This window comes from Eptesicus fuscus, chromosome 4 (genome assembly GCF_027574615.1).
Source record: "Eptesicus fuscus isolate TK198812 chromosome 4, DD_ASM_mEF_20220401, whole genome shotgun sequence".
Lineage (NCBI taxonomy): Eukaryota > Metazoa > Chordata > Mammalia > Chiroptera > Vespertilionidae > Eptesicus > Eptesicus fuscus.
This window is the reverse complement of record NC_072476.1, coordinates 74,396,648-74,410,664: the sequence shown is the minus strand read 5'-3', so window position 1 is coordinate 74,410,664 and position 14,017 is coordinate 74,396,648. Positions and strand designations below refer to the sequence as shown.

At 51.5% G+C, this 14,017-nt stretch overlaps 1 protein-coding gene across 1 annotated transcript in view; it reads left to right on the top strand.

Annotated features, from left to right (window-relative positions):
* Positions 1-14,017, top strand: part of ARHGEF28 (Rho guanine nucleotide exchange factor 28) — a 263,760-nt gene that overhangs the window by 102,668 nt on the left and 147,075 nt on the right. The window contains exon 5 of the mRNA XM_008161933.3: positions 11,386-11,569. Within this exon, the coding sequence (XP_008160155.3) occupies positions 11,386-11,569 (184 nt within the window). The remainder of the gene's footprint in view (positions 1-11,385; positions 11,570-14,017) is intronic.

The window sequence follows — 14,017 nt, the reverse complement described above, 5'->3', positions numbered from 1 at the left end:
TAGCCTTGAAGAAACATTAACAGATGAAAAAAAAATCACTGCACAGTCTGGAAAGGGCGCATGACATGATTGCTGCTGATGGCACCGGATGAGCGCCTGTGCCTGAGGCCTGGGCTGAAGCACATTTGCCTAATGGCACAGCTGGTGTCCGACACTGATGCAATTACAGTGCCTCCTAAGCAGACAGCTAGTTCCCTTAAATTATGCTTTTAAATTATCACCCGAGGAAAACTGTTTTCAAATGTACCACATACCAGTTTAGTGACTGTTTATTATATTTTTTGGTATTAAAAGATCAGACAAATGTATATGACTGACAAGTCCCCCAATACTGGCTTTCCTCGTTCTCGAGAACTCTGTTCCTTGTAATATTTTCCTGGCAGACGCCTGACTATCCCGGGTAGAAGGTTGGGCAGATTTCACTTTCCTTCTACAGGTCATGCGGCTTTTAAAACTTGAGGACTAAGTGGTCTGCTCAGAGCTACCTCTCTGTATGCGTTCAAATCCAGACATGTCACCCCTTTAAGCCTGTTCCCCTTTGCACTTGACAGTGCTGTGTCTGGATTCGTAGTATCTTGTATCGATGCCCGTATTATAGAATTCAGCCTGGACATGTGAAGGCCAGACCTTAGATTGCCATCTTTGACTTCTGATAAAGACTTTCTCATGTTTCCATGGGGTCAGTACTAGTTCCATGAGGTAAAATAAAGTAGAACCCGCCTATGTGAGGTGTGAGAGCCATGAAGTGCACTCCATTATTGTGTATGCGATGCACGTTTTCTGGAATAACTGTGTGTGTGCGATCGGTGTCCTTCCAGGTTATTTTCAGTCAGGGGTGGTTGTCAGCTGAGTGTCCCAAGTGTATCCGCTGCAGAAAAGAAGATTCGGGGAACTAAAACCCGCCATGATGCTTGTTTCACTTCCCTTCTACCTTTTGGCTTTATGCACCATCCACGCCCGCCACGCCGGCATTGTGCTCCATGGACACACGTCCCGTTTCCATCTCTTTCCCATGAGCGTATTTATATTTGTAATTCCTGTCCTGGAGTGGCCAACCTCCGATCTTGCGTGGGAGGCTGATTTGTTTATGCACACACCGAAGCCCTGGTTAGACTGTCTGTCAGGGGTCCTCAAACTTTTTAAACAGGGGGCCAGTTCACTGTCCCTCAGACCGTTGGAGGGCCGGACTATAGTTTTTAAAAAAAAACTATGAACAAATTCCTATGCACACTGCACATATCTTATTTTGAAGTAAAAAAACAAAACGGCAAAAACACTCGCATGTGGCCTGCAGGCCGTAGTTTGAGGATGCCTGGAATGGAAGAAGCCGTGAACATGACCTCTCCTATTCTCATTGAGAGTCTTAAAAAAAATGTGAGATGCTGGGTTCTCTCTTCAACTTTCCATGTACGTTTTGGTACTTTATGTTTTTCATTCTCTTTACGTTTTATTCATCATTTTGGCATTTTATAAACATCTTTACACTTTCAAGCCATGGAAGGTGAGTAGGTTGGATTAACCAGCAGAGCAGTTTTCTCGGAGGTAGGGCACATTGTTTCTTTATTTCTGTTCACCCTCTTTGTGTCAAGCCTAGAACTGTCGTCATCAGACAGTGATTTCACAAATATTTATTTTACTCTGAACAAAAATGAGCTGACTATGTGCTTCTCAAAGACGAGGACCATGTTCATCATGTCCACAGGGCCTGGCATATAATGTTACTAGAGTAAAAGAGTCCGTTCACCCGTACCCATCAAAGCCCAATTAAATTCGAACAGGAGTTTATAGCAAAGAAAGTAGAGGTTGATTAGTTGAGGAAATGGTGCTAAGCCTGGAATCACAGGTGAGCTAGTGCTAACCACTGGCTTCCAGGGGATGAGTTAATAGGGGAAAATCACTAATCATGGTGGCTAACGGAGCTGGGGTCATGGGCTCTACTGATTGGTTGGGGCCAGGGTAGGGCATCAGATCCTGACGTCAAGCATGGCATTGTTCTGTCTGCTTTCCTGAGGGAGTGGTTCACAGGGTCATGGGCCTGGGGCTGATGTTATCTTTAATTTGACCAACTCTGTTTCTGTGGTCAAAAGACCTGAGGCTTTGTTCTTGCCACAGTTTGATACTGACCAGAATCTGATGTCCTAAGGACTTAACGATTAAGGAAGGGAGTGGATGGAAAGAAAGGAGAAAGGGTCATGTTAAAAAATGGAGTTTCCTGGAGAGAAACCAAGATGGCGCCATAGGTTAAACACCTAACCCGCAGCCGGGCACAACAATTTCAAAAATACAACTAGAGGTCAGAACGGTCATCGTCCAGAACCACAGGAAAGCTGGCGGACTGAAATGCCCACAGCTGGGGAGAAGGAGAAGGCCACGGGGACAGTCGGGGGAGCCGCAAAAGCCTGAGGTATGGAGAAACGGACGGAGACACGAGCACGCGCGCCTGCGGGGAGGATGGAGCCGGAGAGGAAGGGGCGGCTGACGGCCTGGCCGGCGTTCACTGGCAGGAAGGAGATAAAGGCTCCGGATTGCGCTGAGCGCCGGCTCCGACTGCACTGAACCCCGCTCCGGGCGAAACCCTGGGAAGCCAGGCGCAGGCTGGGGGAATGAATCTGGGCTGTGGGGCGCAGGCACAGAGGAGCGGCGGAAGGCAGAGCTCCAGAGGCGCGCGCAGGAAAGGGCGCAAAGGACGGACTGTTGCCTGCGCCACTGAACTGCCCTAGCGGGAAGGAGACAAGGGCTCCGGACCGGGCTGAACCCCAGTTCCGACTGCACTGAACCCCAGTTCCGGGCGAAACCCTGGGAAGCCAGGCACATGCTGGGGGAATGAATTTGGCCTGTGGGGCAGAGGCACAGAGGAGCGGCGGCTCCAGAGGCGCACACGGGAGGGCGCGCAGAGGAGGGACTGTTGCCTGCGCCACTGAACGGCCCTGCTGGGAAGGAGACAAAGGCGCCAGACTGCGCTGAGACCCAGTTCCAACTACATTGAAACCCAGTTCCAGGCAGCGGGCGAAACTCCAGGGCGCGTTTCTCTCAGAGGTGTTTGCAAGGAATACAGAGGGACACAGACACAGGAGCCTCATGTCTCCTGCACAGCAACTCTTCCTATATAGACAAAGAGGGTCCTCATGGACAATTGGCCTGGAGGACAATTCCTCCTAGTGACACCAACAACAATCAAGACTTAACTGTAGATACTCACTCAGTTTCGCAGCTGCGCCGCCCCCGCAGGCCGCCCGGCCCGGGGCACTGGGGACGCCGCGGCGGCAGCGGCGCCCGGAGCCCGGCGGCCGCCCAGCGCCCATCCCCACCGCGAGGCCCCCGCGCGCCTGGTTCCGCGGGCCGCGCGCTCCGCACACCGGACGGAGGCCCGGGCGCCCTCTCCGTGCACCTCCCGGCGCCACTAGACCTCAGTAGAGTTGACTGAATTCAAGGGATTAAGAAGAACAAATTGGGGAATTCGAAAAAGATGACGGCGGAGGTGAAGGCTGATGTGTTGCCTCACATGGCAGTTTCGGAAATACAACTGGAACATGGACTAGTGAGGGTGGCGACTGCTGCTCGCGTCTCCCCAGACCGGGCGGCTGCTCCTCTCAGTCAGCACCGCAGCCGGGGCCATGGGCTCGTGGGCGCCGCAGCAGCTGCTGTGGCGGCGGCCGCGGACTCGGCGCAGCGGCTCTCTGTGAAGGAAGAGACCATCTTTCTGCAGGAGGGGCGCATCCGCGCCACCGACCTGGCCGAACTGCGCAGTGAGATCCTCGAGGCCCCGGAGGCTGCCAACACCGATTTGGAGGATTCTTAGGAGTTCTCATCTTACATTCAAGCCCTTTAAGCCATTTTGACAGAGGAGAATCAAGAAGGCGGCTAAGTTAAACAAAGGAACTGCGAACTCCACCGCGCACAGCAATTTCAGGGGCACGAATGGAGGACAGAGCCTCTGCCATCCAGAACTACAGGAGAGATGGCTGAATGGTAGATTTATAGCTAAGAGGGAAGAGGAAACCAGCGAAATCGGAGGGGATGAGGTGTGGAGGCGCGTGGGTCTGGTTGGTGGCGGGGGAAAGGGGCTTTTGTTCCAAACCTAGGGGAGATTAGCTCTCCATCACACTGAAATCCAGCTTCTGGGGACCCGTGGGAGACCCAGATGCCTGCGGGGAGAGGAGGGACTCTTGCGGAGGTGCCAAGCGCCCCTGGGTCTGGGGGAGGCCGCGCTCCCCTGGGTCCGAGTGAGGCCAGGGGTCCATAGATCCAGGTGAGGCCTCGCGCATCTAGGCCCGGGTGAGCCCAAGTGGCCCTGGGTCTGGGAGAGGCCAAACATCCCTGGGTCCAGGTGAGACCATGTGTCCCTGGATCGGGTGAGGCCTCGTGAACCTAGGCCCGGGTGAGCCCAAGTGGCCCTGGGTCTGGGAGAGGCCAAGCGTCCCTGGGTCCGGGTGAGACCATGTGTCCCTGGATCCGGGTGAGGCCTCGTGCACCTAGGCCCGGGTGAGCCCAAGTGGCCCTGGGTCTGGGAGAGGCCAAGCATCCCTGTGTCCGGGTGAGACCATGTGTCCCTGGATACGGGTGAGCCCTCGTGCACCTAGGCCTGGGTGAGCCCAAGTGGCCCTGGGTCTGGGAGAGGCCAATCGTCCCTGGGTCCGGGTGAGACCATGTGTCCCTGGATCCAGATGAGGCCTCGTGCACCTAGGCCCGGGTGAGCCCAAGTGGCCCTGGGTCTGGGAGAGGCCAAGCGTCCCTGGGTCCGGGTGAGACCATGTGTCCCTGGATCCGGGTGAGGCCTCGTGCACCTAGGCCCGGGTGAGCCCAAGTGGCCCTGGGTCTGGGAGAGGCCAAGCGTCCCTGGGTCCGGGTGAGACCATGCGTCCCTGGATCCGGATGAGGCCTCGTGCACCTAGGCCCGGGTGAGCCCAAGTGGCCCTGGGTCTGGGAGAGGCCAAGTGTCCTTGGGTCCGGGTGAGACCATGCGTCCCTGGATCCAGGTGAGGCCTCGTGCACCTAGGCCCGGGTGAGCCCAAGTGGCCCTGGGTCTAGGAGAGGCCAAGCGTCCCTGTGTCCGGGTGAGACCATGTGTCCCTGGATCCGGGTGAGGCCTCGTGCACCTAGGCCCGGGTGAGCCCAAGTGGCCCTGGGTCTGGAAGAGGCCAAGCGTCCCTGGGTCCGGGTGAGACCATGTGTCCCTGGATCCAGATGAGGCCTCGTGCACCTAGGCCCGGGTGAGCCCAAATGGCCCTGGGTCTGGGAGAGGCCAAGCGTCCCTGGGTCCGGGTGCGACCATGTGTCCCTGGATCCGGATGAGGCCTCGTGCACCTAGGCCCGGGTGAGCCCAAGTGGCCCTGGGTCTGGGAGAGGCCAAGCGTCCCTGGGTCCGGGTGCGACCATGTGTCCCTGGATCCAGATGAGGCCTCGTGCACCTAGGTCCGGGTGAGCCCAAGTGGCCCTGGGTCTGGGAGAGGCCAAGCGTCCCTGTGTCCGGGTGAGACCATGTGTCCCTGGATCCGGGTGAGGCCTCGTGCACCTAGGCCCGGGTGAGCCCAAGTGGCCCTGGGTCTGGGAGAGGCCAAGCGTCCCTGGGTCCGGGTGCGACCATGTGTCCCTGGATCCAGATGAGGCCTCGTGCACCTAGGTCCGGGTGAGCCCAAGTGGCCCTGGGTCTGGGAGAGGCCAAGCGTCCCTGGGTCCGGGTGCGACCATGTGTCCCTGGATCCAGATGAGGCCTCGTGCACCTAGGTCCGGGTGAGCCCAAGTGGCCCTGGGTCTGGGAGAGGCCAAGCGTCCCTGTGTCCGGGTGAGACCATGTGTCCCTGGATCCGGGTGAGGCCTCGTGCACCTAGGCCCGGGTGAGCCCAAATGGCCCTGGGTCTGGGAGAGGCCAAGCGTCCCTGGGTCCGGGTGCGACCATGTGTCCCTGGATCCAGATGAGGCCTCGTGCACCTAGGTCCGGGTGAGCCCAAGTGGCCCTGGGTCTGGGAGAGGCCAAGCGTCCCTGGGTCCGGGTGCGACCATGTGTCCCTGGATCCAGATGAGGCCTCGTGCACCTAGGCCCGGGTGAGCCCAAGTGGCCCTGGGTCTGGGAGAGGCCAAGCGTCCCTGTGTCCGGGTGAGACCATGTGTCCCTGGATCCGGGTGAGGCCTCGTGCACCTAGGCCCGGGTGAGCCCAAATGGCCCTGGGTCTGGGAGAGGCCAAGCGTCCCTGGGTCCGGGTGCGACCATGTGTCCCTGGATCCAGATGAGGCCTCGTGCACCTAGGCCCGGGTGAGCCCAAGTGGCCCTGGGTCTGGGAGAGGCCAAGTGTCCCTGGGTCCGGGTGAAGCCAGAGCCTGGGTCCGGGTGAGGCCGTGTGCCCCTGGATCCATCCGGGTGAGGCTGGGTCCCAGGCCCGGGTGAGACCACGCGCCCCTTGGGTATGGGTGAGGCCACATGCCCCTTAGTCCGGGTGACGCCGTGCCCCTGGGTTCGGCCGAGACCAAACCAGAGGGAGTCGGACCTCCGTTACCGCCATTTGTCCACCATCCAGAGCTGGGGGGTCAGTGCTGACATGTACACATAAGGAACTACTGGACATTGAAATTGAGTCTCAAAAGAACTGTTGGTCCAGGGGGAAGCTCGCTACAGACTGATTCATTTGCCTGTCAGCATAACTATTATTGCTCGTCTCACATTCAGTGCTTATTAGTATATATCTAGTGACATATGATCTCGCTCATCTAGGGGAAATGATGAACAACATAGACTGAGGAACAAGAACAGAACCAGAAGCAAGGAGGCATCGATCGGACTATCGGGCCTCAGAGGGAGGATAGGGGAGGGTAGGGGGAGGGTGGGGGGAGGGGGAGAGTTCAACCAAAGGACCTGTATGCATGCATATAAGCCTATCCAACGGTTAAGTTCAACAGGGGATTGGGGCATGCGTGGGGAGAGGGGTGGGATGGGAATGGGGGGATGAGGACAAATATGTGACACCTTAATCAATAAAGAAATTAAAAAAAAAAAAATGGAGTTTCCTCATGGTTACCATCGTAGTAGTTTCATTCAGTGTTTATCTACTGAATGACTTAGATGCACAAATTGAGACCTCCATGAAGTACATATGTGTGGCTTTGGAAACCAGAGTTATTTATTTTAATGAATTGGATTTATGTGAATTAAAAAATTATTCTTTATAAACTTACAGTGTTGAATATATTTTAGTGGCTGCACTCAGGAGTTACAAAACATTACTAAACCCTACAATGTAGAACTACTTCTGAATTAATTTGTGTTTTAAAATATCATTTATTTCTAGATTATTGTGCCCATCACATTTTAGCTTTAATATGTTAAAATATTTTAGTAGTTTTTAATATTTTGCTGGCTGTTAAAGGCTATATCCTGGCTTAGCAGTAAGTAATATGAATTTAAAATAACTTGCTGAAGTCACAAACATTGTTTTTTGTTCTTATTTACTGGTGAAACATTTACCTAAAAGCTGATTGGGAAGACAGAGGTATAAATAGAAAACATATATTTTGTTAACCACTTACTTATTTAAGGTAAGAGATACCAACCCTGACTTTGCATAAGAATCTTGGGAATATTCAGAAAAGATGGATGCTTGGACTCTGACCCAGAAATTCTGTTTTAATTGTTCTGGGGAGGACCTTTAGCACAGCTGTGTATTTTATTGTGTATGTGTGTGTGTATTCAGTCTGACCAACAGTGTGAGATTTTTTTGGGGGGGTTGGGGGTGGGTGGCAGGGGGAGCTGTTTCCGCCACCAAAAGAGCTTTCCAAGTCTGTTCTGTTAGTCCAGCTCCCTGTTCTCTCCTTTCTGGCTCCATCCTCACATTGAGTTCAGTGGGAGAGAACAGAAAGCACTCTCCCCCCTTCTTCTCCCCCCACCCCTCCCTCTTCCAGAATCTGCCCACTTCTTGGGAGATGGGAAGGCAGGGGGAGAGAGATCTTCTAATGTTTGAAGGAAAAAAAATAAAAAAGAAACTGAGCGAAATGTTTTAAGAGCTCTTTCTCATCTATACTAATAATAGAGGAATATGCAAATTGTCTGGGACACCGTCAAGTAACAGTAATGACTGAACAGCAGGCTGCATGGGGCAACCAGGCCGTCAGGGGGGTTAGTGAGGGATGAACAAACGACTGAACAGCAGGCTGCATGGGGTGACCAGGTCAGCAGGGGGGTTAGTGAGGGATGACCAAACGACTGAACAGCAGGCTGCGTGGGGCAATGAGGCCGGAAGGAGGGGGGGTGCAGTTGGGGGCAACCAGGCCGGTGGAGGGAGGCAGTTGGGGTTGACCAGGCCAGCAGAGGGGGGCAGTTGGGGGTGATCAGGCCAGCAGGGGGGCAGTAAGGGGTGACCAGGCCAGCAGGGGGGGCAGTTAGGGTGACCAGGCCAGCAGAGGGGGGAAGTTGGGGGCGACCAGGCTGCCAGGGGGGTCAATTAGGGGTGATCAGGCTGGCAGGCAGAGGCAGTTAGGGGTGATCAGGCTGGCAGGGGGGCAGTTAGGGGCGATCAGGCAGGCAGGCAGGTGAGCAGTTAGGAGCCAGTGGTCACAGATTGTGAGAGGGATGTCCGACTGCCGGTTTAGGCCCGATACCAGGTATCAGGCCTAAACCGGCAGTCGGACATCCCCCAAGGGGTCCTGGATTGGAAAGGATGCCAGCTGGGTTGAGGACCCCCCCTCCCCCGTGCATGAATTTTATGCAGCGGGCCTCTAGTCTATAATAATAAAAGCATAATATGCTAATTAGACCGGACAGCCAAATGACCTTCTGGATGTAATTCTGGATGTCCTTCTGTATGAAGCCGCAGTGGCGGCAGTGAAGCAGAGGTGGTTAGGGGAGATCAGGCAGGCAGGTGAGCAGTTAGTGGTGATCAGGCAGGCAGGCAGAGAGGTTAGAGGAGATCAGGCAGTCAGGCGAGTGGTTAGGGGCGATCAGGCAGGCAGGCGAGTGGTTAGGGCAATCAGGCAGGCAGGCACGCAGGCAGAGTGGTTAAGGGCAATCAGGCAGTTGAGCAGAGGTGGTTAGGGGTGATCAGGCAGGAAGGCTGAGGGGTTAGGGGTGATCAGGCAGAGGGGTTAGGGGCCATCAGGCAGGCAGGCGAGTGGTTAGGGGCAATGAGGCAGGCAGACAGAGTGGTTAGGAGTGATCAGGCAGGCAGGCCACGGGTTAGGAGCCAGTGGTTCTAGAATGCGAGAGGGATGTCTGACTGCCAGACATCCCCTGACAGGGTCCCGGATTGCGAGAGGGTGCAGGCCAGGCTGAGGAACTCCCCCCACCCCCGTGCATGAATTTTGTGCACTGGGCCTCTAGTTCAATATAAAAGTTCTGAGCACAGAATCAGGCAAACAGCTTGAAATAGGAAACATTATGACATTATAAATTATTCTGCTTGTTATAGAGTTTCAGATTTTTAACAGCAGTCAGGAAGACAAGCTTTGAAAAGAGGTTATGCAATTTGGCAGAGGTGGAGGTGTTCAATTAAAATGAAACATCCCTCCCCCCTCCCCCCCAAATAAATAGGTCTCTTCCTGTTTGGCTGGTGCCAGGAGTTATTTGAACTAAAGGGTAACTACAACAGAATGACTAAGGATTGCTCTAATGGCAAACATTAAAAGGTGTGACCTATAATAACATCCTGGGCGCAAGATCACCCAGACACAAAAAGGAACTGAGCAGGCTGTGTCGTTCAGTCAACATTCCCATCAGGGCATAGAAGCTCATCTGCCCTATACAGGGAAGGAGGCTCAAAGCCCAGGCCCCTCACTCGGCCACTCCTCAGTTTCTCTGCCTGGGAAACCGGGCTGGCACATCAAAGACACCAAGGTCCTAAGAGTGTTCATCCCTGCCCTGGGTTTTTCAGGAAAAGGATATATGAAGTGCGGCACACACCAGGAGGCCTTCCGGAGTGCCTGAGACCGCGTGCAGGGTTGGCCAGTTTGGTTATTACTTAAGGAAAGTGATTTATTTACTGCCCCGTCCAAATTTAAAGTTATTATCCTACCTATATTAGGTTTGACTATGCCTTTCAATTAGCAAAAATTCAGGTTGGGAGATTGAAAAATAAATTACCAACCCCTCACGAATTCACATTCATTACTAGATAAAATATGAGCTAGTACAACCATTTTAGAAAACACAGAGCCGTAATCTAATAAATTACTGCATGCTTATTCCAACAGATCTTGAATGTTAGAATTTTCATGTTTACTTTGTTAAGATTAGGCTTGTTTTAAGGTGTGTCTTTTTTTTTTGAATATATATTTTTTGAATATATATTTTATTGATTTTTTACAGAGAGGAAGGGAGAGGGATAGAGAGTTAGAAACATCGATCAGCTGCCTCCTGCACACCCCCCACCAGGGATGTGCCCGCAACCAAGGTACATGCCCTTGACCGGAATCGAACCTGGGACCCCTTGAGTCCGCAGGCCGACGCTCTATCCACTGAGCCAAACTGGTTTCGGCTTAAGGTGTGTCTTGATGTCTGTGGAGTTCACAGCCCTAGGCTTTTTTTTTTTTTTAAATGTAGGCAAATTAGTTCTTTTGCATATTTCCAACATAACGTTTATCATGGGCGACTTGGATTCCAGACACTGGGTCATTGCCATAGAAATACAGGTGCATGAACTCTATACATACCAGGCATTTTAAACATACACAAATAACTGAGATTTTGCCATTCGACTCCACAAATACCAAATGACTTCAGTTTGCCAGATAGGATGCTGGATGTTAGGAATAAAAAGCTTCAAGGACCCCCTTAACCTGTAAGATGATACAGTTAGGAAACAATCATGATATATAGAGCGGCAAACACCACAATGAAACCCAGACACTCAGATACACCAGGAGCTGGGGTGGCTTTGGCAACATTGAAATAATCCCACAGATCTAACAGATGGGTGAAGTTTGGGGGGGACCATGGTCTCCAGTTTTCTGGACAGGTGAAACCCATTTCTGCCCAGTTTCTCACCAGATGACAAAGGGTGGAAACGGAGGCTGCTTTCCAGCGCTGGCCTCTGGGAGCCTGCCCTGCTGCAGTGGCACCATCTCCTCAGAGGGTGTCTGTTTCCAAAGTGTGGTCTGTTCCTAGCTCTTGTTTTCCCTGGAAGACTTGGCTGCATGTGAGTGAAAGGGGATGCGAATGTGCCCCATAGTGGTGGAAAGAACCCTGTATCAGCAACGAGGGGACCTGGCTTCAGCACCTACCGGCTACCCGACCTTGGACAGATGACTGAGCTCTCCACATCTGTAAATGAGGTGCTTGGATTCGGTGCTTATGGTGGTTCCTCTAACTCTGCCATTCTTATTATGTCTGATGCGTGGTCTCTGGTAAAATGTGTGAGACAGAGTTTGGAAACAGGGACTAACATGGGTTTGTCTTCTTTTCAGTTACGCTTCCCAGAGAGTCCCTCCTCCACCTGGCTGTGCGCTGGGGCCTGCCGAAGCTGTCCCAGTTCCTCGTGTGTCTCCCGGGGGGCGTCCAGGCCTTGGCTTTACCCAATGAAGAGGGTGCCACGCCAGTAGACTTAGCTTTAAACGGGGGGCACTGCACGCTGGCTGACAGCATCACAAAGTGAGTCTGGCTACTTGGTAGTTTCTCTTGTAATCTGTTTCTATAAGGTCTGCAAAGCGTTACGGAAAAACTGAAATAACCAAACCACAAGCTAATATTGGTTTATGCTTTACCTTTAGTTTTCATGCATAAAGTACATATACAGATATACAGGTATATTTGGCATTAACACTTTATGGGGGAGAAAGAGGCAGTTAAAAAAGTCTCAAAATCTCTATAGGCAGCTATACTTAATAATAATTAATAACATTGATTAATATCCCCTACTTATTTTTTGGGTTTCAGCTTACATATCACTCCTTCAGAAAAGCCTTTTGTATTATGGTCTTTTATGATTATTAATTCACAATAGTAATTATGACTAAAATTATTCACACTATTCACTGTAACTTAGAATTATATATATATAGTGATCACCTGTTTCATATGTCTCCCTCCTAAATCTGAGGGCTGAAACTATTTGTTTTACCCATTCCAGTGTTCAGCACATAACACCTACTGAAAGAATATAAGGTTTTTTTTTAATCAATGACTTACAGACAAACCCTAAAACACTATAAAGTCAATGGGTGGTTATCAGGATCTAGAGAAATAATTTATCAACTATAATGTTGTCATTTTGATGATGATAGCCACACTTTCAATGAATTATGAATATATTGTTACATGGTTCAGATTGGTCATTATTCTTAAGCTATGAAAAGATGATTCAGATATGGTAATTTTCTTCACTTAACATGTGGTAAAAAAAATCCCTCAGGCAAATGGGAAAGTATATTAAAAATTCCAAAGTGCTACAAAATATTAAATGTTGTCAGCATTATTATAGTATTAACTAGAGGCCCGGTGCACGAAATTCGTGCACTGGGGAGGGTGTCCCTCAGCCCAGCTTGCACCCTCTCTAATATGGGACCCCTCGGGGGATGTCCAACTGCAGGATTAGGCCCAATTCCTGTGGAATCGGGCCTAATCCTGCAGTTGGACATCCTTCTCACAATCCGGGACTGCTGGCTCCTAACCGCTCACCTACCTGCCTGATTGCCCCCTAACTGCTTCCTTGCTGGCCTGATTGACCCCTAACTGCTCCTCTGTGGGCCTGATTGCCCCCAAATACCCTCCCCTGCTGGCCTGATCACCCCCAAGGCTTTTATTAGTATAGATATGACCCTGCACAGAAAATTTTACTAACCCTGCTTTACAATAAGGGCTTGACGATTGAATCATTAGGACCAGACACCAAGATTTTCTTTCTTTGAATAGTGGAGGGAATACTTATCTTGTCTTTAAGTTGCCCAGAAATTAAAATGAGATAATGACTTAGAAAAGTATAAAAGCATCACATAAAGACAACTATCTTTTTAATGAAGTGGCAAAATGAAAAACACTTTTTATTCTCCCCTTCCTTCCTTTACAGCTTTTATTTAAACTTTGAAATTTATAAAAATTTCACTCCAATTTTCATTTCTTTACATTCAACATTATTTTGTATTGGTTTCAGGTTTTATATTAGTTACAGAATAGTGGTTAGACAATCATATACTTTACAAAGTGTTCCCCGATATTTCTAGTACCCACCTGGCATCATACCATCATTACAACACTACTGACTATATTCCCTATTTAAGTGATAATGGGTTTACAGGTTACTTTCAATCTTTCTTTTGTGTTTTTTTGTCCTTCCTTTTCTTTCTCACTTCTTCCCTCATTTTCTTTATATAGTATCTCAATTGGCCATCAAAGCTCAGTGAAGGCACTGGGACACGCTTCATCCATTTTACAGACCAGGAAACTGAGGCCAATTCCAGTTGGCTGTGGAACTTGACTCAGGAAGCCCTCAGAGCACACAGGAAGCCCTCAGAGCCATGCTCTTTGTGCTTCCTAAGGGGCAGCGGCCCAGCAAACAGAACAAACCTTCCAGTCAGGCTTCCGAGCCTCTTTCTCAAGCACCTCTTCATGCGGATGCTCCACATTCTTTCCTCTCCCCCCATTCTTTACTGCCCCCCTTTCTCCGAAGCAGGTGGAAGGCTTCCCACTCACTGCCTAGGCATGCTCTGCTATGGGGCAGGGTGTAGCGAGCTTGCTTTTGGGTCAAGGCAGGAGCAGTAGTCACTGCCTCTGAAGTGTGAAGGCCGCCTGAGCGAGGCCCATTAGCACTGGGAGCTTCTCTGAATCACGTCAGTCAGTCCAGTACCCTGCAGTGCAGCACCCCTTCACTGTGGTGGCTCCACCCCTCAACCCCCGCCTCAGGGGTGAGGGTCCTTGCCCCTCTGCCAGGAGTCCTTCCATGCCCCTTGACCCCTGGCTGGGCCTACCCACATCTTGGGGGCACTGCAGAACCTCTGTCTCTCTGCAGATGAAGCAGATCCCTGCCCTAGGTCTCCGCAAAGCTATGAATCTGTGGCCAGAGGCCTGGTCTGGGTCTCAGCAACCACATGCCTGCAATGTTCC